The following is a 26,039-nucleotide window of genomic DNA, read 5'->3' as shown; positions in this document are numbered from 1 at the left end:
TGAATGGAATATTGGAGTTCATCGTTGAATTTGCTACTGTCATAATATATCATAATATAGTGCATAGTTCTTTTCTTCTCATATACAAGTTGGTTTGTGTATAATGCAAGTATGTCCAACTGCTCAAGAAGCAATTGAGGTTTGTAAGTATTTGTGGTTGACGAATAGCATTTTGCGTTCCTCCGTGAATTGTCAACTCCAGTCTGAGAGGAAACCGGAGCCCTGCAAATGGGTCATGGAGTATTGACGATGGGATCAGAAAGTGTTAATCAAATACCATCGGCACTTCTTGGCGTGCCAGACACATCTGTTCTAGAAGCAGAATCGGAATCCGTTCATTCCGGTCAAATAGAAACAGAGCAGTATCTTGGTGAAAACTGCTGCATCAATCGATAATACAATGTTCTATTTTTTCTGTAACTGTCATAAACAATGTTCTGGAAGAAAGCAAATGCGAAGAAAAAGGGAACATGAAATCAAAGTTTGGATTTCTTTTAAGCTGAAAAGAAATTCAAAGCGTGGAAACGAATTTGACCGCGTGACGCGTGGGATGAAGAGGAGAGGAGACAAGGGAAAAAAGAACCTTCTGGAGGCCGGTTTAGGCACGGCTTTTCTTTTTTGTCTTGCTTCATTCTAAAATAATAACTTCATTTTGTCTTGTCTTCTGATTTATCTAATTTTAATATATTTGTCCCTTGGTTTTTATAATCTCGATTAGAATTCTCGTTACTATAATTGTCCTATAAATTTAGTGAGATCAAAGAATGTATTGTTGATTTTCGTCTTTTAAGTATGAATTAGGGGGCTTCTTTATAGAATGTAAGTATGGTGTTATCCGGGTAGTGACGTGTGTGCGTATGCATTTACCATGTAATAAAAAATGTCTCTAATTTTATAAACTCAAATGTAATAATTACTTACAAATAACTGAGAAAAAAAAGTAAATTTTAGAAAAACTGTAATTATAGTGAGAAAACTATTAGTTTGCTGCAACATTAGCATCATATTTCAGTTTGTTGTAATGATACCGTAGAAAATCATCATAAAACTGTAACTTTGCGTAGTATGCTGCTATAGAACGTGTAGGTGATAACAGTAAGCTTGGGCCACGTAAAAGTACAGTTTTGTAATAATTTTGTATAATATCATTGCAACAAACCGAAAATAGGTTATTAATGTTGCTGCAAACTGATAGTTTTGCACTATAGTTATAGTTTTTTAAAATTTACTAAAAAAAATGATCTACTATACACCCTCCATTTAAAAATAAGTTCATTCGTAGGAATTTGTATACAACGTTTGACCTTTTTCTTATTTAAAAATTATTTATGATAAGTATTTTGTTGCCATTAGACAATAAAATACGAATAAATACTTTATGTATAAATTCTAAATATTTTTTATAAAATATTTAAATAAGCCTAGTGTTCAAACGTTAGATATAAAAACCAAAGTAAAGATGTTTTTGAACCGAGCGAGTAGATCCAAACGCCATCATTCCCTGGTGCGGCCGAAACCGGTGATGGTGGTGGAGGGGACCGGTCCAAACCCGCGGATGTCAGCATCCACCGTTTCGCATCGCGGATTAACTGTGTTGCTGGAGGCAGGCAAGGCATATGCTGCGATTCCACGTTTCTTTCTTCTCCCAAATAAAAAGGCGTCTTCGTTATTGTATTGGATTCCAGAGGTGAAAGCTAGGAACACACAACCCACACGCCTCGCTGCCTCGATTGATTGATTGATTCCTTGGAGAAGAAGAAGGAGGAGGAGGAGATCGATCAGCCGCTAACGCTCGTCGTCTACCTCCCGATCTGATCCGAGGAGCGAAGCGAACAGGGGCAAGATGCATTCGACGAATCTGCTGCTGGAGGAGCCCATCAGGATGGCATCCATCCTGGAGCCATCCAAGCCGGTAAGACCTCCTCCTCCTCCTCGCCTTCGATGATTTCGCCTCAGATTTTTGCTGGTTTTGGTTCTGGTTGGAATTGGATTGATGGAACCCTAACTCGCTTAATTAATTTCGCCTCCAAGAGCTTTTTCCCGGCGATGACCAAGATCGTGGGGACGCTGGGTCCCAAGTCGCGCGCCGTCGACACCATCTCCTCCTGCCTCAAGGCCGGCATGTCGGGTAACGGATCAGCCAGCTTCGATCTCCTCTTACCTCCACCCATAGCGCACTGTTCTAATCTAATCCTTTCTTCGTGTGTGGTGGAAATTGCAGTTGCCAGGTTCGATTTCTCGTGGGGAGACGCTGAGTACCACCAGGAAACCCTCGAAAACCTCAAGCTCGCCATCAAGTCCACCAAGAAGCTCTGCGCTGTGAGTTCTCCTGACAATTCATTCATGATCTACTAGTTAGTCTTGCTGTCTACTAACATTTGGGAGTCCTCTCGTTGTTGCGCAGGTCATGCTCGACACTGTCGGCCCGGAGTTGCAGGTGGTGAACAAGAGTGAGGCTGCAATCTCCCTTGAAGCGAATGGCACTGTTGTTCTCACCCCTGACCAGGGGCAGGAGGCCTCCTCCGAATTGTTGCCCATCAACTTCTCCGGGCTTGCTAAGGTATACCTTCAGTAGTTCAGTGTTATTTATATGAAATATTATGATTGTTTTTACTTTTGTTGCAATCAGATCGGTCCTTGACTGTTTCCTAGAGAAATTTTGTATGTTACCATTACGTCACCGCAATTTGTAGCATCTGCTATGTGAAAAAAAATGACTCTTTTTGTCCTTTGCAGGCTCTGAAACCAGGTGCTACAATTTTTGTGGGGCAATACTTGTTCACTGGCAGTGAGACTACTTCAGTTTGGTTAGAGGTAAAAATCTTCAGCATGCTAAAACTGGTGTTCTGTGTTTGTGATGTGTAATGTGTTACGTCCTTGTTAGTAGGATGTGCTTGCTGTCTACATTTTCTGATACCTAATCTCCATTCTGCTTGATATAGGTTTCTGAAGTTAAAGGAGATGATGTGGTTTGTGTGATAAAAAATTCGGCTACTCTGGCTGGTTCACTGTTCACCCTGCATTGTTCTCAGATTCATATCGACTTACCTACACTGTCTGATGAGGACAAGGAGGTAAGGATCGATCTTATCTCTTAGCTAACTGTAGCAATATGAATATTTCTAGTAAAACTATTAATTATTTCTCAAGTTTGATTCCCTCACTCAAACCATCTGTAGTAGTGGTATTAAAGCTTAAGAGTATGCACTGATTCCAGGTTATCAGAAGATGGGGAGCTCCAAACAAGATTGACTTCCTCTCTCTGTCTTATACAAGACACGCGGAAGATGTGCGACAGGTTAGTGACTAATTACAGTATGGATAGAGATGCATTTTCCTCATATTTCCTGTTTGCCCGTTGTGCTTGAAAGTTTTGCAAGTCTACTGTACAGTGAAAATATTGCATGTCTATATTCCAATATATACTCTCCTCTACCTCTTCATTTGGTATTTGGGAAGAAATTCTAAACAGTGCTGGAATTTCTCCTTACATTACAGGCACGTGAGTTCCTCTCAAAGTTAGGCGACCTTAGCCAAACTCAGATTTTTGCCAAAATTGAGAATGTTGAGGTATTTGCAACATACTCTTTATATATTTCTTAGCCAACTTTGATTTGTTCTACCACCTATCAACTCTTTATTTATTTGCAGGGTTTGAATCATTTTGATGAAATCCTGCAAGAGGCGGATGGTATCATTCTGTCAAGAGGAAACCTTGGAATTGATCTTCCACCTGAAAAGGTTAGTATCTTATTTTTGACTTATTTTAGCAGTTCAGAGGGCATTGATTAATTAATACTCCTACATACTCTGCTTCTTTTTATTTGGCTATGAAGCTTTTAGTGGCAGAGTCCTCAAGTTCTTTAGCAAGAATTGCTCTGTTTTCAATTTGATATATAATTTGCTTACTGATCTTTAACTTCTGGTACTGTAGGTGTTTTTGTTTCAAAAGTCTGCTCTGCACAAGTGCAACATGGCTGGAAAGCCTGCTGTTGTTACTCGTGTTGTGGACAGTATGACTGACAACCTCAGGCCTACTCGTGCGGAGGCTACTGATGTGGCAAATGCTGTACTTGACGGTGAGTTGTTTGAGTTGTTGATGATGTTAATTGCCTTCTGAAAAATCTGAACCATATATTTTTTGTTCAGGGAGTGATGCCATTCTCCTTGGTGCTGAGACTCTCCGTGGTCTGTACCCAGTTGAGACTATCTCAATTGTGGGCAAAATTTGCGCTGAGGTGAATTTTCTTTCTACTTTTATGTTTTTTCTTTACAATTTTCAACAAGTACAATGAAAATTCACTTCTTGTTTTTCTGTCTATATCAGTCTGTTAGTAACATGATTTAGTCATATTTGTTTGTCCATTGTTTCACAGGCAGAGAAGGTATTCAACCAAGATTTATACTTCAAGCGGACTGTGAAATATGTTGGGGAGCCCATGACCCACTTGGAGTCTATCGCTTCTTCTGCGGTGTGTTTCTTCTCTTGTTCCCAAAATTTCTTAACGTTTATTGTGCACATATAAAATATTTTTGACTATTCCATTGTTTTTTGCTTCACAAAGTCTTTATATGAAACAAGGGTTTCTTAGTCTGAAATTGTTTCTTGCCTATTTTGCAGGTGCGAGCTGCTATCAAAGTGAAGGCTTCTGTCATTATTTGCTTCACATCATCTGGACGCGCTGCAAGGTAGAAAGATGTGAATATAAACAGGATAATGGTGTAGTTTAATCAAAACTAATTTCATATTTCATCTGGTATCTGTAATGTCTGCAGACTAATTGCCAAGTACAGGCCCACCATGCCTGTTCTATCTGTTGTCATTCCTCGTCTGAAAACAAACCAACTGAGGTGGAGTTTCACTGGCGCATTTGAAGTATGTAATCAGTCCTTCCCTTCTATGTTTATGATCTTTTTTCTGATTTTTTTTTCATGTAACATGCTTTCTGTTATCTGGTTTATGCCTGACTATTGTATCTCATATTTCTCGTATGCTTTTCTTTCAGGCAAGACAATCACTCATAGTTAGAGGTCTCTTTCCGATGCTTGCTGATCCTCGCCATCCAGTAAGTACTATTGCAAAATATTTGTGCAAAACACACTTGGTGGATTCTTTTTCAATTAAACAACACACGGCCTTTTATCATGGGGGAGGAATGAACTCTTGCAGATTTCTAATACATATCAATGCCTATTAGATATATAGCATTAAACATAACATGCTAGTCTTATTGCTTGCATCATGTCCCACTGTTATTGAAATGTTATCTACCACAAATGTTTGAAAGCAATAGCGGTATATGCAGTTAAGTTCCAAACGATTTGCTAGGACCCTTGTTGATCTTTCACCTTGTCCTGCAGGCTGAATCGACCAGCGCTACCAATGAGTCAGTTTTGAAGGTTGCTCTTGACCATGGCAAAGCTTCCGGTGTGATCAAGTCGCATGATCGCGTTGTTGTCTGCCAGAAAGTGGGTGATTCCTCGGTTGTGAAGATCATTGAGCTGGACGATTAGACGACCAGCTTGTGCTTGTTGATGATACTACGGCAAGTCATGGTTTGCCAGATTTTGACTAGGCCAAAAACGATGCTTCTTGGCTATATGTATAATTCCTATATAGGCTTTCCAATGAGCAGTTTTTCCTATGGTGTAATCATAGGATTTGCCTTACTATTTGAAACAGCTACGTTTTAGTTATGTAAGTTATCAGATTTCAATGCATCATATCACTTCGATGGGCAAATGGAATAATGAAATCGGTACTGTACCCTTTGGTCTTTTGATGTTCGTTCCACCTTTGTCAATGTGCTGATGTGATTTGCGTGTTCCCTAGAAAATAACTACGTTAAAACAGCAAAAACAGATAACCTGTTGTGGTCGGCGACTTCTTCCAGGTTTACTAACTTATTACAAAGCAACTGGGGTCAGCTAGAATCATACACATTCCACATCATTTGCAGATCTCATTTGCTGAAATGGGCTATGATGTCTGAACAAACCTGACGTTGCTGAAAAGGTCACAACAAACAGCTGATTTATATAGCTTGTAATCAGCTCAATACAGCCTCATCTCTCCCTCCTCTATACCGATTATTTAAGCTTACAATCTATACACGTCTATTACTGCATTGCATGCACCCATTGGATTTCGCAGTTTGTACACTTCAATGTGCTGTACTTCAGTCCAGTCTAAACAGAATGTGTAGCTAAAGGAACATTTTGGCTTCCCATACTAGTGCTGTTGCCAAGCACTACGTAAAAAATGGTGCAAAATGCTACTTGCACAAAAGAATGATCATTGACCAATACTGTTAACCTTCCAGAAGCAGTTGTGCAGGAGAATCTTTAGCTTCCGATGGTCCTATCATAAGTAGTCAAGTTTTCTCTTAAAAGGGGCAATCCCGTTCCCACGTCATTGACAGGTTGCTTGATGGACAATTGTTGATTTCCTTGCTAATTTAAGCAACACGAGAGACTGAAAACTGGGGAGGGTCAGAAGATATCTGATTAGCCCACAGATTTGCAACTTTAACAAAGTAGTGATCGGCATCCCAAATGATGACCTCCATTCCTACATCAGGTGAAGAAAATAATTATTAGTTGGTTGATAGAAGCATCCCATAGTTGAATTTAAGTCCTTTGCGGGGAAGAGGTAACTGCAGGATAAGTATTTACCAGGTACAAGACTAGTGGGCAAGAGGGTAAGTTTACATGCCATCTTGTCACTGGGAAGGAAGCTTTGAAGATTGGGCACCTCAATGTCATTAATATTGATGATAGACTCGAGAAGAACTTTAGCAACAGGTGCATGTAAGTTCTTGCTGTCGACAACCATTGTAAGAGCCATTCCTAAACCACTAGTCCATGAATTAACGCAGCTGTTCCAACAAACCAACATTTTACTCAACATTCCAGGATCTGCAAGAACCCAAGGCTTGAAAGATAGCATGGATATATGTAAGATCTGTGCAACTCTGTAGATCTCCCCAAGAGCAATAAAGTAATGAGCACCTGTGCAACCAACAGAAGGCATGTTAGTTGATCATCTTTCTGCAAGCAAATGATTACCGAAAAAACAAATTATACAGCTCTGCTCATTATTCAGAGTCCCACCTTGAGAAATTACTGTTTCGCCAACATTTGCATGACAAGATTCCTGCCAAATCATCGCACCATGCTGCAATTCTTGGGCACAGGACAGAAGCATACTGTACCATGCACTGACATAATCACATTGCTCCTCTTTGGATGCTATTTCCAAGGTACGAAGGATTGACACGCTGTGCTTATAGAGTTTAACAGCTGAACTCATGTCTTCCAGTGCCTACGTTGAGTATCATATCAAGAAATTTCAATAACCCAATCAAGATCATGTCATGACTCATGGAAACAAGGGCAGAAGGTAATGGCAAACAGAAACATTAAGTGCACATACGTATACTGAAATCAAGCAAAATGACATGTCATCTATGAATCACTTTGCCTGGTACAATCTATATATCACTTTGGAGGCAAGTTCAATGCAGCTTATAGAAAAGCACAATATCATTTTCACATTTAATTATGTTTATCATCTACAAAAGAAAATGTGCATGTGACTACTGAAGACTATCCGCCAAAGAATTTAAGAAAACAAGTGTACTGATCTAAAGTAACTTGATATAAATTACAAGATTTGACAGTGTAATAAAAAAAAACATTTTTTCTTTTTTGTCAAAAAGCAGGATATATAAATGCCTAAAGACAATAAGGTGTATAGAGTCTATAGACAATGAGACAAAAATTATATTTCCTAGATAAGGATGCTTACCATTGCTATTATTTCTGTTAAATGGTATTCTTTATCAAAATCCTTCAAATGATCCTCTTTGGCACTGTTAAGCAGCTCAGAAATGCAAACATCCATTGAAGGATGTTCATCTTTGCAAAAACCTTTCGCAAGTGAAGAATCTTGTAATTCCTTGCAAATTTCCTGGAGATTATGGAAAATGATTAAACAAAATATTATGTTTAATTCATGTTTTGCACTGAACAATAATATCAAGTACTTGAGTTGATCCTAGAAACAAACTCAATGTCTCACAACATTAAATAAATTTGTCGGGATCAAAAGTGCATTGCATGCACATCAATATAACAATACACAAGCAAGTTGTGAAAAAGTCATGCTTTGATAAACATACAAGAACAAAATAATTTATAGCAAAACATTAAGCGGAGCACACCTGAATCTCCCTTTCAGTTTCTGTCATCACTTCATTCTTTTCATCAGAAAGCATAGAATTCTTCTGGCTTTCCTGAATCCGTATCAATTACAAAATTATGAACGGAAGATAACCAAATGATTTATCAGAATATAATCAGTAGTGACTGACCTTAAGATCCTTCTTGTACTGGGATATTACCGTCAATGATTCTTCTCTCAGCTTATGGTAGAAATCAATCAAAATCCTATCACTTGCTGATTTAATTGAATGGTTTTCATCTGTTCCAAATGAAGAGTTCTGATCACTGATCATTAGTCTATATCACATGGGGAAAAAGGGGGTGAATGTGGAGCCGAAATACCATGAATACTCACCATTTCAGTATTAGAGAACATATCAGAAGAGCTTTGCACACTTTCTGAAGAACATTGCATAATGTGGACAGCATCAATCGGTTCACTTTCTTTGTACAGGTCGAGTATGGCTGCATTATTGGGTGGAAAATAACTAAAGGCCTTCACACTTTGTCCAGCGGACTCACGAGTTCCAACATGATCTGTAGTTTGAACATTGTTCAAATTTTCGCTAACACTAGTAAATAATGACCAGCCCTCCTGGTCGCTGCTCATTGACTTTGGTACATCCTGACAAAATAAAAAGATTCAGACCAATCAGTGGAGAAGGCCATAGACATATCAAGACCTAATACAGAAAAAAAAAAACCTAGAAAGAGGTCATAACAGGATTTCTAATGCTAGAATTTCAGAATTTTTTTTTAAATCAAAAGATATATAAGGATAAAATTCATCCTTTGTTTAGCAGGGACTAGGGAATTCTTATAACAATGTCTATGTGCTGTTAAATTTACTACTCCGTAAGTCAGAATTTTATACCATGTATACAGATTGTAATAGGCAATAAAAATCCTTCTAGGCAGCTTGACTGTTCAACTTGAAGAATACAATCACATGATTTATTGATTTAATTTCGTGAGGCAGGTCGTAACGACAATTTCATCGAAGGTTAGCTCCAAAATTTTCTGAAGTGGGATTATTTGCAATTGATGAATTGTCTCATTTTAACAGTTTCCACCTATTTTGCCTTCCACCGACAATTGCCATTGGATGGATCCCCATGGGCTGAAAACGAGTTGCATTCATCAGGTTTGTTGTGAGTGCAACATCACAATAAACCAACCGATATGTTATTTTCAGACCGTGATGATTCATGATTGTCACTACATGGTTGGTCGGCCATACATCCCATCAAATTTCTGAAAGGTAGTTAAGGTCACAAGGTTAGCATCATCAACAGTAAGAAAGGATCACCTGAGTAAGATCCCCATGGGCTTGTCTGCCGCCATCCTGTACAGCATCCGACGAAGAAGAAGGCGCCGCGGCCTTGAATTCCCAGCCATCATCTTCGAATCCGTCACCATCCTCCTCCTCCTCCTCCGCCGCCGCTGCCGCTGACCCCTCCTGTGTACCCATCTCCGCGGCGTCGGTGGAGGAGGGTTGCGGGTGAGATCCATAGAGGCCGGCGATGAGGTCCTTGAGATCAGCCGGCTTCGATCCATTGGAGGACGCGTGCGACGCTCCCCGCTGATCCGCAGCCGTCGGCGGCAGCTCGGCCGGTCCCTCCTCCTCCTCCTCCTCCTCGTCGGCGCCGAACAGGGAGAGGGGGAGCGGGCCCCGCGGCTTCTCCCAGGAGGGCGGCTTCTCCGCCGGGGCCGCCGCCGACGAGCCACCATCCGGATTGGATCCGAGGCGGCTGTCGACGAAGTCACCCCAGTCGTCGTCGTAGGCGCCGAAGGCGTCGAAGGCGGCGGCGGCGGCGGGCTGGGGATCGGCGAAGGCGAAGTCGCCGAAATCGAGGTCGTCGTCGAGGAACGGGGCGGGCGGCGGCGGGAACGCGACGGCGTCCATCGGGGAGGTGGGGTTGGGGGGAGGAGCAATCAGCAATGGCGGGTGCGTGCGTGCGTGCGAGAGATGAGATGGTGGGCGGTTAGAGGAGAAGAGGACGGAAAGCAAGAGGGAGGCTCGATGGTGGAGCCGTTGATCAAGTTGCCATTGCCAAGCTGTATTCCATCGTCAGCGCCAGCAAAGAGAATGTGTTTTTTTTTTCTTATTTTCCTTTTTTAGGAAAATAATTTCTTTGATTTCTTTCATTGGCTTTGCTAGGTTGGCCTATTGCTGGCACCTGAAATGTTGAAATGCCAACTTTGAGAGACAGATGTGCTATTTCAAACATTGGCAATGTGTTATTTTTCCCAACAATGGAAGGGATGGTGTGTTTAGTTCACACAAAAATTGAAAGTTTAATGGAAATTGAAACGATGTGATGGAAAAGTTGGAAGTTTGTGTGTGTAGGAAAGTTTTAATGCGATGGAAAAGTTAAAAGTTTGAAGAAAAAGTTGGAAACTAAACCAGGCCGGAATAAGAATATGCATGTTTCTCAAATTTATATGGTTCTATCGTTTGTTCTTTCAGCTTATTAGCCGTAGCTAAACTTTGAATTAAAACTTAGTTTTAGAGGTGATTTTTATTTTTTATTGTAGTTTGTTTTACATAATTAGATTTTAAGCCAAAATATTACTTGTAAGTTTTTTTTTCTAATAAGCGTTACGACTTATAATCAATTGTTTGCGATTTACGTAAAATACTTTTTGTATATATGAGTTTCCTTAGAAAAGTGGTTTTCAATTTATTTTTAACTTTATAATATTTAATTAATTCATTTATACCATCAAAATAATCGTAACAAATCATTCAACTATTCAGCACCGCATAACATACCAAATCATTGACACCATAAAGGCAATGTATTGTTCATAGGAAAAATGTCTGAACTTTTAGCTCCCAAAGCTCAAGTCACAATGCAGTGAAGGACTGAAGGCACAAAAATGCCGAGAGATTGTAGAATTTGACACCGATTGCGTGCAGTTCAACACTCCCAACTACTTGTAGTAGAATTCCCAGCCTACAGTACAATGAGTCCATGTTTTGGTCGTCAAATCGTCAGTTCTGCACTATCCGTTCCTATTCATTCATTCTTGGGTTTGAACAGTTTTATGAGATAACCAATCAAGGACACGAGCCACTGCCAGAAGCGAACGATGGAATTTGACGCCTTCGGTTTGGGTTCGGGCCTTGGACCAAAGAGGCCTTTGTACAGCTCCTTCTGTTTTTGGTACAGAGCTTTATCCTGTTCCGCGAGAGACCGAAGCTCACGCTGGATCTCCTTGTCTTCTGGGGAATGTTTCTTGGCTTTCAGGAAGTCCTCCCTCGCTGATTCTGTCTGACCAAGTTCAGCTCTTGCTTTTCCTCGTCTGAACAATGCTTTCACATTGTTTTCATCCTCTGCCAACACCTGAAGAATAGGATTATGAGTTCATCATCCAGTCAATAATTATTCGGTTTCGGAAAAAGGGGGAAAAATTCTTCACTTGATGAATTGCCAGGTCAGTTACGTCATGAAATTAGTGAGGGTTGTCTTACAAAAATAAGTTGAGGAAAATATAGGCAACTGCACTATATTCTTCAGTTTTTGGTCCAAGCGTCTAGTTACCATAATAATATCATGTTGTATGTCTTTATTGTCTGAAAGTCAAATCAAAATCCTAATTCATCTGAAGCTATACACAAACCGACTGGTGTGAGTGTGACAGCATGAGTTTTAATAGATTGAACTTTATGCAAACAAAAAAAACTTACAATACTACACTGTGCGATAGCTTCATCGAATCTCTTCAGTTTGATTAGGCATGCGGCCATGTTGAGATGACATGGATTTTTCACAGCCAAGGCCATATCTCTGTATTTCCCGAACAATTGAAACATGAAGTCATCTCCCATGTATGCAATCGCCTGTAAAGAGGAGGAGCTAGAGGATTACGATTAGAGAATCATCTCACAACAGTTGAAGAAGGACAACTAACCATTTCATATTGCTGCATGGCCTCCTCAAACTTCTTTTCTTTGAAATACTCATTGCCCTCAATCTTCCTCCTGTCCGCTGCTTCAATCCTTTCCTCTACTGTCATGTCACTTCGGGCTTTCCCCTGCAGTTGTACACAATTTGTAAGGTTCCTTAGAACATCCAAATCACCTTGAAAACCATAAATAAAATGAAACCAACCAACAATAGTCTCAGATTACTATCAGAAATAATAAGGATAAGCATTATGTTGGGTGGAGATGGTAAGAAGGATGTTTCCCTACCTCTTTGACATCATCAAACCCAATAAGTTCAACTTCATATAAAAGATCTGCCATTGGAGGGACATTTGGGAATGAAAAGCTCCCTTCTTTCCCATAGCCTAGCTCCCAGCCAACATGCAACAGTGCACGCTCCCCACTTCTCATGTTACCAACACCAATGCCTAAACCAGACATTTGTTTTTTCTCTGTCGGTAAAAAGAGAAAAAGGCTTTTATTCCATATGTGATAATCACTGATAAATCCCAGGTATACTCTACATGCTCAAGAGTGTCCAAAAGATACTTGTAGGAAAGTTATATAGTTACCCTGTACCTGTATTGTATATTTAGTGAACCATCAGAAAACAGGGGGGGAAATATATTAGTAATAAAAATATAACTATTTAGTCTTTATGTCCTTGCAAGTTGTCAATCGCCCTCACACACACACACACACACACACACACACACACCCAAAAAAAAAAAAACTAGAATATCAATAGCAAGTTGAAAGTTGCTGATCGATCAACTGATTTTCAAAACCCTTATTAGAATCATAGATTATTTGTGGCACTATAAGATCAGAATGGCATAAGAGTAAGCTATTTGATGTGTATCATCTATAGAAGGCATGCATGCAGTGTAGAAGAACTAGGGATAAAATGAAGTATCATTATTTTCACCTTTTCCAATTACTAGTTCAATGGGATGCTGTTCTTGCCAAGTATCCTCGAATTTATGCAGAGAGCCTTGAACCCAAGCTCTATAGTGCACTGTAACAGAAAAAACAGAAACAAACATTATGCAGATGCTCTCCTTCTGAATAAGTATATACATGGTCTGAGAATGGAAGATTGATCTGTAATAGACAGACGTTGACATGCTTATACAAATGATGGACGTGCCACTTGGTAAGAAGTGTTCAAAGCTGATGATTCATAGCAAAGCACAAGTGCATGACTAGTTTTAAATATCATTTGCTCTAAGTTGTTATGAGTTTGGTGCTGCTATGTGCCACACTAGTTATTAGTAAGCCTGTGGTGTTAGAGAAGGCTGTGCGTACATCGAATTGTTCATCCTAAAATACTGTTAAGTATTTCATGATTTCTGGTATCTGAATAAGAAGCTCTTTCCACAGAAAGTTCCAGTACTGGCAATTTAGTTAAAAAGAAGTGTACAAAAAAGAAACAGAGAGCTAGGAGATAGTACAACAGAGCATAAATACTGAGCCCCTAGTACATGTAACTTTACAAATGTATGTTCTGAGCCCCTGATACACAGAGAATAAGTTCTCTTATTATGGAACTTCCATAGAAACAACAACGAGATGAAATGTGATGATAAGGCAAATGCTAATGAAGGTGGAATATATTAGCCTCATTCTATAAATCACCAGGATAAATATAGGGAATGATCAAACCATTTATGACATACAAAAGCACGTCGCGAACTTTGATGGTTTCTTGCCATGGCCTTCTTTGATGACTTGTTTTTTAACTTTGTCATGAAGGACCTCCATATTAGAGGAAACCACAGGTGGGACAGAGCCATCTTGCGGAGGTTCAGTATGCACAAAAGAAGCTTCCTCTACAGTTATCTCATTATCACTTGAACCTGAAAAACCAGGATACGGGTTAAGAACAAAGGGAAATTGAAGCATGTTTAATAAAGTACTCCCTATTTTAATACAAATTCTGGTCCTATACTGGTCATGTTGTAATGTAGGGTCGAAGTACTATATCCAATGTTCAGTTTCCAATAGTGCGTGTTTGTTGATTAGAAGCAAAGGGACAATGTGAGCTACATTTTTCGCTGTCTAGTATCCACTATCATGTAGCACGCCGAACCATTTAAGCCCCTCTTAGGACTCCAGCCTCCAGGCATGCAGGGGTTTTCTTTTCCAGATTTCTGTTGGAAGTGAATTGTTTTAAAGCAGGCCAGAGAAAAAAAGGACAATAGACATAATCCATATGGTTACTGATTGTTCCTGTAGACCTATACAGAAATCAACTGTATCGTTCTATACAGTTGAAGCAAATTCAGAAATCGATTTATACTTGAACTTGTTTCTCCGGATTCATCAAAACAAAGGGAGAAAGGGATGCCATGTCATAATTAATTTCACTATTAGGTCTACCAGTACAATTTAGCATTTGATTTGAGCATCATTTGGGGTACTTGTATCAAGGTGGAAACTGCAAAACGATTTGAATTCTGCCTGCGTGCTCGGGAGCTCAAACTAATCCAAGCACATAATCTATACGCCTTCCTTTTGGATCCCAACAAAAAGAAAAAGAACATTCTACACCGAAATTCAGAAACAAAGCACATCCACAGAGCAATAGCCACGCGGGGCTGGTACGGGGTAGAGTGGGGCAGGCGAGAGAAAAGGGAGGCTCACCAGAGGAGGCGGGATCGGCGGCGGCGGCGGGTGCCGGCGGCGAGCCCTCTTCTTCCTCCACCACAGCCATCGCGCGCGTGCACGGTGGTTTGGTTGGGTTTGGGGGCTTCCGAGCTCCGAGGCGGACGGTTCGAGGAGATGAGACTGAGAAGTCAAACAGTTGAGAATACCACGAGAGACTCCAGCAGCAGCAGCCGCCAGCGAGACGTCGCCGTCCGGCAGCCGCTTGATGCGGGCTTCCCTTTTCGACGCGGCCGTATCAAGGAATCCCCATGACGCCAAGCTCTACGCTATTGGTCCAACTTCATGAAGAAATTCTTATTGCACTTAAGAATTTATCACTCGTACTCCCTCTATACTCGTAAAGCAAGTCGTTTATGATAGCGACACGGTCTTCAAAACATAACTTTGACTTCTTTTTTCTATAAAAATATTTATTAAAAAGTGATATATGTATACTTTTATGAAAGTATTTTTCAAGACAAATCTATTCATATAATTTTTATATTTTCAAACTCAACAACTTAAGTGTTATTCATGATTTATATTCCCAAAGTTTAACTTAAACATTGTCCTAAACGACTTCCTTTATAAGTATGGAGAGAGTAACTTATAACTCGTGGAATTCTTATATATTTATGATATGTGGATTCAGTGATAAATCCTTAATTGTCATTTTAAGAGTGACAAATAGCAAAATTTCTCTTTCTTACGAGCCTCATTCAATTTCTGTTGTTCTTTTCACGGTTCAATTAAATAATTATTTATGTACTTTATAATCATAATATGTTTTGTAATTAAATTTCTATCATAATCTTATATTTATCCCCTTTTTCTGTTTTCTTAATATTGTGCTTCGAAGGAACCTTAAGTTCCCAACAACTGATGTAATATACTATCTTGATCTAAAAGTCTTCTTCGTATTTCTTTAATTACTAAGACCAAGAAGAAACTACCTCATCCGATTAATACTCCATATTTAGCAAAATTCTCAGCATACATGCAATGGTGTTGGACTGTTGGAGGATGGCTGGTCGGTTCCGAAATAAACTTAATTCATTGTTGCTAAACAAAGATATACTCTCTTCATTCAAGTCTTGGATACATAGAAATTACAAATAGGAAAATAAAATAGTAAGAAAAATTTAGGTGGAGGGAATATATATTTCACTACAACTAGACATCTCTTGTTAGCTGAAGTAACAAGTATAAAAACAGACCAGAACCAGTAGTACTTGTTTTTTAGATAATAGATTTATATTAAACCCAGCCTATACACAAGTAGTACTTGTTAGCTGAAGTAACCAGTAGTGCCCATCTTACAGTGCAGACCAAAATCCATAACTCTACAACTAAACTTGGTAGTCGGCTGCAGTGAATTACAGAATTGCGTCAACCGGGACAGGATGCCGGCAAGATGGGGCAGCACTACGGCAGCGTGCCGTGACAGACAAACGTGCTGGCTCCATTCATCATCAGACAAACGTATAAGATCGGGCAGAAACGATCCCAACTGGCCAACTATGCGTTCTATCCAGAGGCAGCAGCTGAAACAATGCACATGCTCTGAAACAGTCACAGCTACTCACAATGCTCCCCTTGAATCGAAACAGTCACGTTTCTCGCGGATTGTAGTAGAATTATATATTTACATCATTCATTGCTGGAGCTCCTAGCTAGCTATGCTCACCTCATAACCTCTCTGTATGAAATACCAAGATAGCATATCACCTTGGCAATACAGGCTAAGCTACTACAGATCAGAGCAGAGCGGTGCAGCTTCCTGCCAACCAACTCTAAAATGTTCCAAAAATGTGTCCACTCACTAGGATAACTACTATTACCTACTCGTTGGGAAGTGAATGGATCAGCTGAGGAGCAGCATCACCCAAGACACTGGATGAAGCTTTGTTCTGTCCTGATGAGCTGCTGGATTTACTTCCCTCTTCAAATTGTCAAGTTGTACTTATTTAGCTTTCGCCAGCCAACTTTCAGTGTTTTGGTGCCAACAAGAGGTACATTTTGACCTATCATAGATTGTCTTTTCAACAAGAGGTTGTAGACAAGCTCATTCCAGGTATCAGGGACTCCAGGTAAGCACCAGTGGCTGCAATCTTGCCTGTAGAGAGGGACAGGGCCTGAAGGACTCAGGTGTACTGAGACGTGCCCATCTTTCCGTTGAGCCGTCATCTGAGTCACGTTCAGTATATCCAACCCGAGAAGCTTGGGCCTGAAGCTGTTCCCTAGTACATCATTTACGGGGTTAAGAAAATCAGCCCATTGCTCCAATGATTTAACTGGTGTCACATCCGGATGAGTTTCCAAATGACAATTTCCTCCAGTCTTCCAGTCACCACCTCTGCACAAAATATGGATTACTAAAGTTGAGTTTGACAGATCATTTGAAGCACATGTTGTTTGTGCATCCAAAAAAAACATTATCAACATGAAGCTAAAGCACTAATTTCCAGCCAAAAGTGAATGGCCAAGAGATTGCAGAATAGTTCTGCTTTTAAAGCATCTTTGTCAACATGACGATGGTTTATTGTTGATTGTCTTACTATATATGGTACTCAGTCAAGCATTTCAATGGAAACTATGCACATATGTTGCTATTATTGTGAAAGCAGACACTAAGGTACCTGACTACAAAATTTAAGCAAGTATCCAAATCATATTCTTAGAACAATATCCCAAGACTGTCAAATAATGCTTGAGCAAGGAAATAGTTGAACAATCACATCACTGTCGAGTTTGTGTTTTACGGACCTGAAATGCACAGGAGCATATGTACGGAAGATGACATGGGTCTTGCTTGAGTTAACCTCATTGTGAAGCCAACCAAACAATGTCTGTATGGATCTTTTGTAAGCATCTCCGACAGTCATGTCCATTTTAACTGCATCCCCTTCTTGAAAATAGGTGCCACTGATACAAGACATAACAGTAAGAGTGTAAGGCTTATGCCATGTATATTACAGATATGCAATTATGTTAACTTAAAATTTTGCTCAAAAGCAGAACAAATTGCTCAGAACCATCTATCAGTCATCATATATGAATTAGAGAACATAACTACAGAACTATAGTTTAGATATTAATGCTTACCTTCTGATTGTTTTCTCGTAGTTCCACCAGTGCCCAGTGTTAAGGATCAATACATCAGCATCCCTCCACTGGCCCCGATCAGACAACCAATCCATGGCATCTACCCTAATTGTATATTTAACAACCCCAGGAGCTCCAGGTGGGGCACGCCCTTGAAGGACTATAAAAGGAGATCTGTAATACTCCACGGTGCAATTGTAGTCTCTAAACTTGAAAATTAAGAAACCCATGTGTTTTGTGATGGGATTCCCATTAACTTCGAAGATGGAGCTCTTATCAGGAACAGCAACAGAGAGCATACAAAGAAGAGATTCCCACTGGTTCCGCCCAATTGAATCACCAACAAATACTACTCTTTTGTTTCTCAACTTCTCCAGCATATTTCTGGCATCAAATCTAAGAAATCAAAGAAAATAATGGTGAAATCAGAATATGATATCAGTAATGCTTAATTGGATATGTGAATTATTCATAACAATACTTCTTGATCTACAAGCATCAGTGAGGCATCATTTACATGCTCAAAAGAAAATGAAATTACAAGGTCACAATCATCTTTTTTTTTCCCTTATGGACTGTTTTATTGAGAAATCAAAGGTGCCCCAAAAGTTTTTATTTTAAAAAAAAGGGTTAAAATCAGATGTTCCACTGTTTTCTCATAAAAAATATTTATATGTTTACCATAGTATGTAATACAGTCTAATGTGTTACAGTAAGCAATTATGAAGGATAACAAATTTTCCAACATGTAAAAGCTACCGATAGTGATGATAACAAGAATCAGTATTTTTTCTTTCTTCTGCAAAAGGCAGAAACCCAATCTGAGAATAGCTATACTTTTCTGAAACAGAAGAGACAACTTTTCCTTTCTGTAAGAAAGACAGCTTAACCGAACATATAGAACACTGGACTCTGACAACAAACAAGACGAGGTCACATTTCCATCAAGGCAAAACAAAGGTGAAAGATGGCAACACCATGAAAGCTACAGACAGACTACTAATTAAACAACACTAGTTTAACTAATTTATCTCTCGGAGGCCTAACCATGCGCATAACATTGTTTTCTAACCCAGTGGGGAGCATAAGGCATCAAGTTTCCAATCGCGGTGCACAGTTCCTAAGTGCGGTGGTCGTCAACCTCATTTCCTGTGCAAATAATCTAATGCTCACAAGGGTTCAGATTATAATATGCACACTCACCGATCCAATCTCACCAGGTATCCTGCTAAAAGGGCCCAAAGTCAGAACTACATCTGCAAATTAACAATCATTCTACCAACAATGCTACATGTATGAGTGCTAGACTGAACCAAGTTTATCCATCTTGAGTTCTTTACTTCTCCAAGCCCAACAAATTAGGTGTCACCCAAACTAGCCAACGATTCATATCTCCATTACTCGAAAACAGAAATGCGCATCCGAAATTCATACTCGATCCACCAACAATGCTTATGCACCATTCTGAATGTTTGGATTGCAGCAAGAGATTTCGCTTGAGATGTCTAGATTTCTCCTCCACGAGATTGCTAAAGTAGACAATCGAGTAGATTCATCTAAACCCCCAAACCCCCACCAAATCCAACCGAGCGGAAGCGTACAAGCAAGAACTTAATCGAACAAACCGACCAACCTGGGGAGATCGCAGCGCGACGGCCTCCACCGCCACTTGGAGTAGGACGCGTCGGGGCGGCCGTTCTCGGAGCACCGGAACCCGACGTCCAGGAAGGGGCAGTCCGTGGAGTGGTAGAGCGGGTAGCTGTCGTTCCACACCCACTCCCCGTCGAACAGGTCGCACTCCTCCTCCTCCTCCCCCTCGGCGCGCGCCTCCACCGCCGCCGCCTCGGCCGCGATGGAGACCCCGCCGCTCCAGAGCTTCCCGGGGGCCGCCGACAGCGCGAGGCCGACGGCCGCCGAGCAGCGGAGCGAGGCGGCGCAGAGGAGCAGCACCAGCGCGGCGGCGGCGGCCACCGCCACGGCGAGCCCCGCCATCCTGGCCTTCTCCAGCACCGGCCTCTTCGTGACCCGCCCCGCCAGCCGCTTCGCCGCCGCCGCCGCCACCACCACCGCCATCTCGATCTGCTCCTCCACCCAGCGCGCCTCGCTTCCTGGCAGCAGCGAGGTAGCGTACGGGACTACGGGCGCGACGTCACTGAGACGGGAGGTTGTGCGTGGCCGCCATTAAAGGCGAAGTGGAGGTCTCCAAGAGGAAGAGGAGGATTTGAGAGGGAGATGAGTATTTGCTTTCTGTTTTAGTTCGGCGATTTTTGATTGGAAAGCGATGCGTCTACTAGGAGTAGGAGTAGTCATTTGCCATAACGGCTGTGGTTAGTGGTGCGGTTTGGCCGCGTAGGAGTAGTAGAGTAGCAATAAATTCGGGCGTGGTGGGGAGAGAAGGAGTGAGTACATGTCAAGTACTCGTACTATTAAATCGAGTTGGATCTAATTTGTGTTGCAACTGCTGATGACCCCTTGATTCGAACGAAAATCATATGAATCTTGGAGTATTTATATTTTTATAGGATTTTTTCTATATAGCCCTTAAAGTTAAAGGAATGAATCATATAGTCCTATGTAATTCCTATGTAATATTTCATTCCATGCAAGTTTTATAGAAAACTTAACATGATGTAGAACCAGAGAAAGTTTTCTTTTAAGTCTTTATCCCTCTTCAAATTCATGTGTTTTTCTTTCGGTCCAATCAAACAGTTATTCATGTGTTTTTTCTATGTTTTCTAATCATCTATTTTATGAATCATGTCTTTTTCATATTCTTCTATTTTTCCTCTATTTTTCTATTCATGCTATTCAAATGGGCCTTTATTTTTGTTTTGATAAGCACTATGGTTGTGATTGTTAATTTTATTTTATTTTTTTATCGGGATGACCGAAGGAAGTTATCTGAATCTTATTATGGATGCTTGTCAAATTATGGGCACATGATTTTTTATGCAGCAAAATGCAAGTATTGGCATGTGCAGTTGAATAATTTATGCTTAGGAATATCAATCTTCATTTATCCCGTGAGCACCCCTACTTTCTCCGTCCTAAAATAAATCAAATTAAAATAGGATATGACATAAACTAGTAGTAATGAATCTAGAATTATTATACTTAGGATTATATATATATATATATATATATATATATATATATATATATATATATATATATATATATATACATATATATATACATATACATACATACATACATATACATATACATACATATATACATATGCATATATATATATATATATATATATATATATATATATATACATATACATATATATATATATACACATATATATATGTTTCAACCATAGAAATTCGACATCGTTGCATATTTTATATTGTTATGTTGCAATGTTTTTTTTAAAAAAAAATGCAAATGATGTTGTTTGGATGTCTCAATAAGTTTTTTTTTAATGTTTCACTAGTATATGTGTAAATGTTGCACGTGGTATTATTTGATTGTTTCAATAAGTATTGTGTGATGTTACACCAGTTCATTCACAAATGTTGCACTTGATGTTATTTGGATGTTTCAGTAAATATTTCGTGATGTCTCAATAGTTATAACTTGATGTTCCATGTATTATACAAGAATATCTAGTTAGAAATATAATTATATATTTTTATTAGAAATATAAGCATGTGAGATCTTGTTTTAAAGATTTAATTGTAACAAATATAGAGGTACAATCAAATATCAAAAAAGATAATTAATTTATGAAGAAAAATAGTTTAAAGTTCATTAAAAGGTTGGTTAGAGAAGAGTGAGAATATGTTTACCATGCACCTAGGTGTGTATGTGCAGCAGCTTGCGACAGTGCATGTAGAAGGGGAGTAGTGCATGACCCACAACAACATGTATGGGGTAGTTGTGACTTGTGAGTGATGTGAATAAGTAGGGATGCGAGAGTCTGATGTGTTGCTTATTATCGGACGTCCGATCCGTAGACGCCTCCGTTAGTTAAGGATTGTTTTCCCTTTTCAAGAACACAGTTAGGATAGTCAAGCCTGGAAGGAAAAGTCCACTTTGACGAGTGAGCCTAATAAGCAGCTAACGCCCTGCGCCTGGCTATGGATGATCGAGCCTATGCGAGCACGAGAATCGCGAGTGGAAAGTGTAACACCCTGAAAATTCGACCGACAAAAAAACAAAACTCTAAAAATGTGGATTTTCAAAAACTTTTTAAATTAATTGCATCATGCCGATCTTATTCGCCTATTTTATTTGGATTTAATTTCGAAGTTCATTAATCGTGAGTAAAGAATAGTTAAGTAGGAATAAACCCTAAAAAAACAAATTGGTAAAATAAATATAATTTAAAATAAAGATTAGGTGTGGGTAAAAATAAATAAAATATTATTGCGACCATATTTGGATCAATTAAATTTAAATACGATGGAATAAGAATTAACCCTAATTAAAACTCAAATAAATTAAATAAAAATAAAATATGAGTAATATTAATCTAGGGTGAATTCATTAGTTAAAATAACACAAATATTGATTAAACTTCATATATGTAAAATTAGGAATTGTGGAATCAAATTTATATGGAAAATACACTAAAATCGGGATAAATAGGAAAAGTAACTGTTCATTGCCTCATAGGTGTTCGATTTCGGTCCCTAGCCCTAGACCCTTCTCTGCCACGCGCCCGGCCACGCCCCGAGCCCCGCGCCGCCGCTTGCCGCCGCGCCGACGTCGCCATTGCCGCCCGTCGCGTCGCCTTGCGCCACGCACCGCCGCTACCGCCGTGCCGACGCGCGTCGCTCGCCGCCATCCTGTCGGGCCGTCCCATCGCGCCGCGCGCCATCCCGTCGCCACTGCCAAGCCGCCGCCGTCGTCGCCTCGCGCCCCGTGCCGCGCCGCTTCCCCGAGCCCCGTGCCGCCGCTGCTACCGCGCCGCACCGCCTGTTCCATCGCCGCGCGCCGTCGCCGTTCGGCCGTCGCGTCGCCGCTGCCGCGCCATCGCCATCGCGCGTCGCATCACCTGCCGCGCGCGCCCCCGAGCCACGTGCCGCCGCTGCTGCCGCGCCACTGCCGCTCCTCGCGCCCCGCGCCTGCCGTGCCGCGTCAAGCCCCGCGCCGCGCCAACCCGCCGACGCCATGAGGCCGCCGCCCCTCTCCTCCTCCCCTCTCTACAAATACCCCCCCTCTCTCCATTCTCCCCCACCCCATCTCACCCTTCCTCCCTCTCCCCTCTCCACTGCGCCGCCGTTCCCGTGCCGCCACGCCGTCACCTTCGAAGCCGCCGCGCCGTCGCCCCGGAGCCGCCGCGCCGTGCGTCGCCGCCGTGCGCCGTCGCCGCCACCGCCATCGGTAAGCCGCCGCCTCCTCCCCTTGCTCGGTCGTCGTCGCCGCCCCGGGTAGCAGGAGCAGAGAGAGAGAGAGAGGGAGAAACCGAGGGAGAGAAAGAAGAAGGAAGGAGGAGAGAAACCGGGAGGGAGAGGGAGAAGGAAAAAGAAAAGAAAAGGGAGAGAGAGAAGGAAAAAGAAAAGAAAAGAAAGAGAGAAAAAAAAAAAGAAAAAGAAAGGAAGGAAAAAGAAAAAGAAGGGAAGAAAAAGAAAAGGGAAATAGATAGGAAATTACAGGGAGATTAGGGAAGTTTAGAAAATTTAAAATAATTAGCATTTAGTTATAGACTAGTTATAGACGTAGAATTCGAAATTTAATATAAATTATGGATTATTCTTGGTAATTTCTACAAAAAATCAATTCGCGGTAGTAGTTTAAATGTAATTAAGAACTAAACGATTAGATGAATTCTTATAGACTATTATAGATTATTTTGGGTAATCTCTATAAGTAATTGATTAACGGTAGAAATTCGGATTTAATCACTAGGAATTTTAGACGTATATTATATTTAGTCGTTTAGTCCTAGACTAAAATTAAATCGTATAATATTATAAGATAATTTTAGGATTCCGTCCGATATTTAGCTTGCGATAGAAATTTCCAACCTATTATATGGATATAATGCTCGGGTAGATTAAATTAAAAACTTATGATAACAAAATATTTATACCCGCAAAATAGTTTAGGATATAAAAATCGAAATTGGGTTTGCCCTAGTTCGCGAATAGTAAAGTTAATATAAAAGAATCGACTTACGCGTTCGACTTCCATTTGGATTTATTTGGATTTTTATTTGAATTCTAACCGAATTCAAATCAATTTTCGCACGTAACTATAGAGTCCGAGGGAGTTGCGGATCCAAGTGAAGGCCAAGACCCGTAAAACTTTGAGCAAGGCAAGTCATCACTATTCCTTGAACATGTTGATCCCAATTGCGAAATTGTTTGGTTTACAAATAAAATTGCATGCAATGATGAACATCCTACTTGTGATTATGCCATGCCTTGATTGTTGTTTGCCCCTTATTCCTTCGTAACCATGTTTACGTATGAGTCCCTAGTCAATTATGACAATTGCTTAGAAATGCTATTCTAGAATCATGCATACTCATATTTATCAAATGCTATATGCTTGGGCAATTACCTTTGGGAAGGTAATTGAGATGTGGCATGTGGAGACATGAGCGCCACATTGCCATGATGTTGATGACATGATTTGTGAAAGGAGAAATAAAATTAAACAATTGTTTTCGACTGGGGCGGACGGAGGATTTGGGTGATATCTGGAAAAGGCTAGTACCGTCCCCGGTCAATTAAGGACCGAGCCATGAAGTTAAGCATGAAACGACCCCCGTACAACCGTACTTCTCGTATGGGTATAGACCTAGCGGATTAGATAGCCGAGCGGAGGCAGTATCCCTGCATAGATGGTTCACCCCTGAGTGAGGCAGGTGCGCTACGGTGGGACAGCCGTTGAGGTAGGGCCGAGAGGCGTGCCCTACATCGGTATCGCCATTGGTAGGACTGCCATGAGTGTGTGAGAGAGAGAACTTAACTTGAACCATAATTTAATATGTGTGTGAGACTTCTCTTTCCCGGGAGCGCCAGAACTCCTATCACTGCTAGAAACATGGACGCCTAGAGTGCATGAGGATTTAAGTTCATGGAGCGGGTACTGCCAATGCGAGGTTATCGAAAAGCTTTGCCGTGACGCGTCTCATGTGTTGGGACGAGGCTCATGTGTTGGGTAGTCGCGGAGTACGGGTAAAGTGTACATCCACTGCAGTGTGAGTAAACCAAATCTATTCGAATAGCCGTGCTCGCGGTTATTGAGCACCGGGACATGTATTACACTTGGCTAGACTCTAAATTCTTTAACTTGTGTGGGATGGGATATTGCATGATGATTTTTATGCTGATGGAGTCACTTCCTGAGAGGCGGGAATGTGGGCGTCCCCAGAAAACCATGACGACTCAATGGCGGGAAGCTATCCTTGGGAACACAATGGATAGTGGACAGAATCGTCGTTGTTTAAATATAAATACTGGTACTAAAATTTGATCAGTCAATGCTAGGCCTTAGGCTTGTGAAAAGAATTACAAAACTTGCCTTGTGCAAAAGAACCATAGCCATTCTTTGAATTCCCCTGTCATGTGCATTATTGTTGTGGTGGCTTGCTGAGTACGGTTGGTACTCACCCTTGCAAATATAAAATTAATCAGAAGCGGGAGATAAAGCTTCGGAGGATCTCTATGCCTACTACCAGGAGGGAGATGAAGACGATGGCGCTCAGTAGGTCTTAGTTACGGTCGTTGCCTGTGGCAATGGCGTGCCGCTGCCTTAACTCCGCTGCCTTACCTACTTCTGTTTTTGGAATGTATTCTGGACCGCTTGGTCCGATGATTTAAGACTGTGCTTGCGGGCTTATGATGTAATGATTCGTACTGGACTCTCGTGTATGTGCACTTGATATTTCAGCCATGAGTTCGTGTGTACCAGACTACTTGATCCAGGGAAATGGTACTGTTTACACGATTGATTCCTATTATAAAAACGGGGGTCAACAGAAAGCAACGAGAAAGCATGGCTAGATCGCGCGAATTTGACCCACCAAGAATTGTAGCCCATGTTCATGGATCTAGGGGTCTGTTTAGATTGTAGCCAAAATAAACCATATTAAGTTTCGGCAATGCCAAAATTTTAGGAAGATGATAATATTGTCAAAATTTTGGTAGGATTTCTTATG

General features: G+C 40.8%; 4 protein-coding genes across 4 annotated transcripts; 1 reads left to right on the top strand and 3 right to left on the bottom strand.

Annotated features, from left to right (window-relative positions):
• The first annotated feature begins 1,601 nt into the window (after positions 1-1,601).
• Positions 1,602-5,778, top strand: LOC127754372 (pyruvate kinase 1, cytosolic). Its single transcript, XM_052279873.1, has 16 exons — positions 1,602-1,912; positions 2,032-2,128; positions 2,222-2,319; positions 2,405-2,560; positions 2,737-2,814; positions 2,943-3,074; positions 3,218-3,298; positions 3,499-3,570; positions 3,652-3,741; positions 3,935-4,079; positions 4,150-4,238; positions 4,377-4,472; positions 4,622-4,689; positions 4,777-4,876; positions 5,007-5,066; positions 5,362-5,778. The coding sequence occupies exons 1-16, from the start codon at positions 1,844-1,846 to the stop codon at positions 5,512-5,514; spliced, it is 1,584 nt and encodes a 527-aa protein (XP_052135833.1). The 5' UTR covers positions 1,602-1,843; the 3' UTR covers positions 5,515-5,778.
• Positions 5,779-6,090: 312 nt separating this feature from the next.
• LOC127754371 (uncharacterized) lies at positions 6,091-10,398 on the bottom strand. Its single transcript, XM_052279872.1, has 8 exons — positions 9,536-10,398; positions 8,582-8,851; positions 8,376-8,504; positions 8,226-8,297; positions 7,811-7,972; positions 7,114-7,324; positions 6,676-7,011; positions 6,091-6,571 (listed from the first exon to the last, which is right to left on the bottom strand). The coding sequence occupies exons 1-8, from the start codon at positions 10,130-10,132 to the stop codon at positions 6,459-6,461; spliced, it is 1,890 nt and encodes a 629-aa protein (XP_052135832.1). The 5' UTR covers positions 10,133-10,398; the 3' UTR covers positions 6,091-6,458.
• Positions 10,399-11,031: 633 nt separating this feature from the next.
• LOC127753734 (peptidyl-prolyl cis-trans isomerase FKBP42-like) lies at positions 11,032-15,094 on the bottom strand. The gene is made up of 7 exons (XM_052279156.1): positions 14,807-15,094; positions 13,840-14,019; positions 13,089-13,178; positions 12,428-12,612; positions 12,145-12,267; positions 11,921-12,073; positions 11,032-11,576 (listed from the first exon to the last, which is right to left on the bottom strand). Exons 1-7 carry the CDS (start codon positions 14,874-14,876, stop codon positions 11,250-11,252), a joined length of 1,128 nt encoding a protein of 375 aa, XP_052135116.1. The 5' UTR covers positions 14,877-15,094; the 3' UTR covers positions 11,032-11,249.
• Positions 15,095-15,861: 767 nt separating this feature from the next.
• On the bottom strand, positions 15,862-20,217 carry LOC127755558 (protein trichome birefringence-like 10). Its single transcript, XM_052281232.1, has 4 exons — positions 19,548-20,217; positions 17,915-18,310; positions 17,576-17,734; positions 15,862-17,165 (listed from the first exon to the last, which is right to left on the bottom strand). Exons 1-4 carry the CDS (start codon positions 19,985-19,987, stop codon positions 16,754-16,756), a joined length of 1,407 nt encoding a protein of 468 aa, XP_052137192.1. The 5' UTR covers positions 19,988-20,217; the 3' UTR covers positions 15,862-16,753.
• Positions 20,218-26,039: the final 5,822 nt, after the last annotated feature.

This window comes from Oryza glaberrima, chromosome 11 (assembly GCF_000147395.1).
Source record: "Oryza glaberrima chromosome 11, OglaRS2, whole genome shotgun sequence".
NCBI classification, from domain to species: Eukaryota; Viridiplantae; Streptophyta; class Magnoliopsida; order Poales; family Poaceae; genus Oryza; species Oryza glaberrima.
This window is presented reverse-complemented; position numbering and strand designations above follow the sequence as displayed.

Bases quoted from the DNA above. Each gene is read 5' to 3' on its own strand.
- LOC127754372 (XM_052279873.1), top strand. From the start codon at position 1,844: ATGCATTCGACGAATCTGCTGCTGGAGGAGCCCATCAGGATGGCATCC. The intron at 2,815-2,942 runs GTAAAAATCTTC...TGCTTGATATAG, and splicing joins CTACTTCAGTTTGGTTAGAG to GTTTCTGAAGTTAAAGGAGA. The intron at 3,299-3,498 runs GTTAGTGACTAA...CTTACATTACAG, and splicing joins ACGCGGAAGATGTGCGACAG to GCACGTGAGTTCCTCTCAAA.
- LOC127754371 (XM_052279872.1), bottom strand. From the start codon at position 10,132: ATGGACGCCGTCGCGTTCCCGCCGCCGCCCGCCCCGTTCCTCGACGAC. The intron at 8,852-9,535 runs GTGATCCTTTCT...TTATTTTGTCAG, and splicing joins CCCATGGGGATCTTACTCAG to GATGTACCAAAGTCAATGAG. The intron at 7,325-7,810 runs GTAAGCATCCTT...TACTCAACGTAG, and splicing joins TAACAGAAATAATAGCAATG to GCACTGGAAGACATGAGTTC.
- LOC127753734 (XM_052279156.1), bottom strand. From the start codon at position 14,876: ATGGCTGTGGTGGAGGAAGAAGAGGGCTCGCCGCCGGCACCCGCCGCC. The intron at 12,268-12,427 runs GTAGGGAAACAT...GTACAACTGCAG, and splicing joins GGTTTGATGATGTCAAAGAG to GGGAAAGCCCGAAGTGACAT. The intron at 11,577-11,920 runs GTAAGTTTTTTT...CCTATTCTTCAG, and splicing joins CTATCGCACAGTGTAGTATT to GTGTTGGCAGAGGATGAAAA.
- LOC127755558 (XM_052281232.1), bottom strand. From the start codon at position 19,987: ATGGCGGTGGTGGTGGCGGCGGCGGCGGCGAAGCGGCTGGCGGGGCGG. The intron at 18,311-19,547 runs GTTGGTCGGTTT...TTGATTTCTTAG, and splicing joins TCGCGCTGCGATCTCCCCAG to ATTTGATGCCAGAAATATGC. The intron at 17,166-17,575 runs GTCCGTAAAACA...TATTTTGTGCAG, and splicing joins TATGCTCCTGTGCATTTCAG to AGGTGGTGACTGGAAGACTG.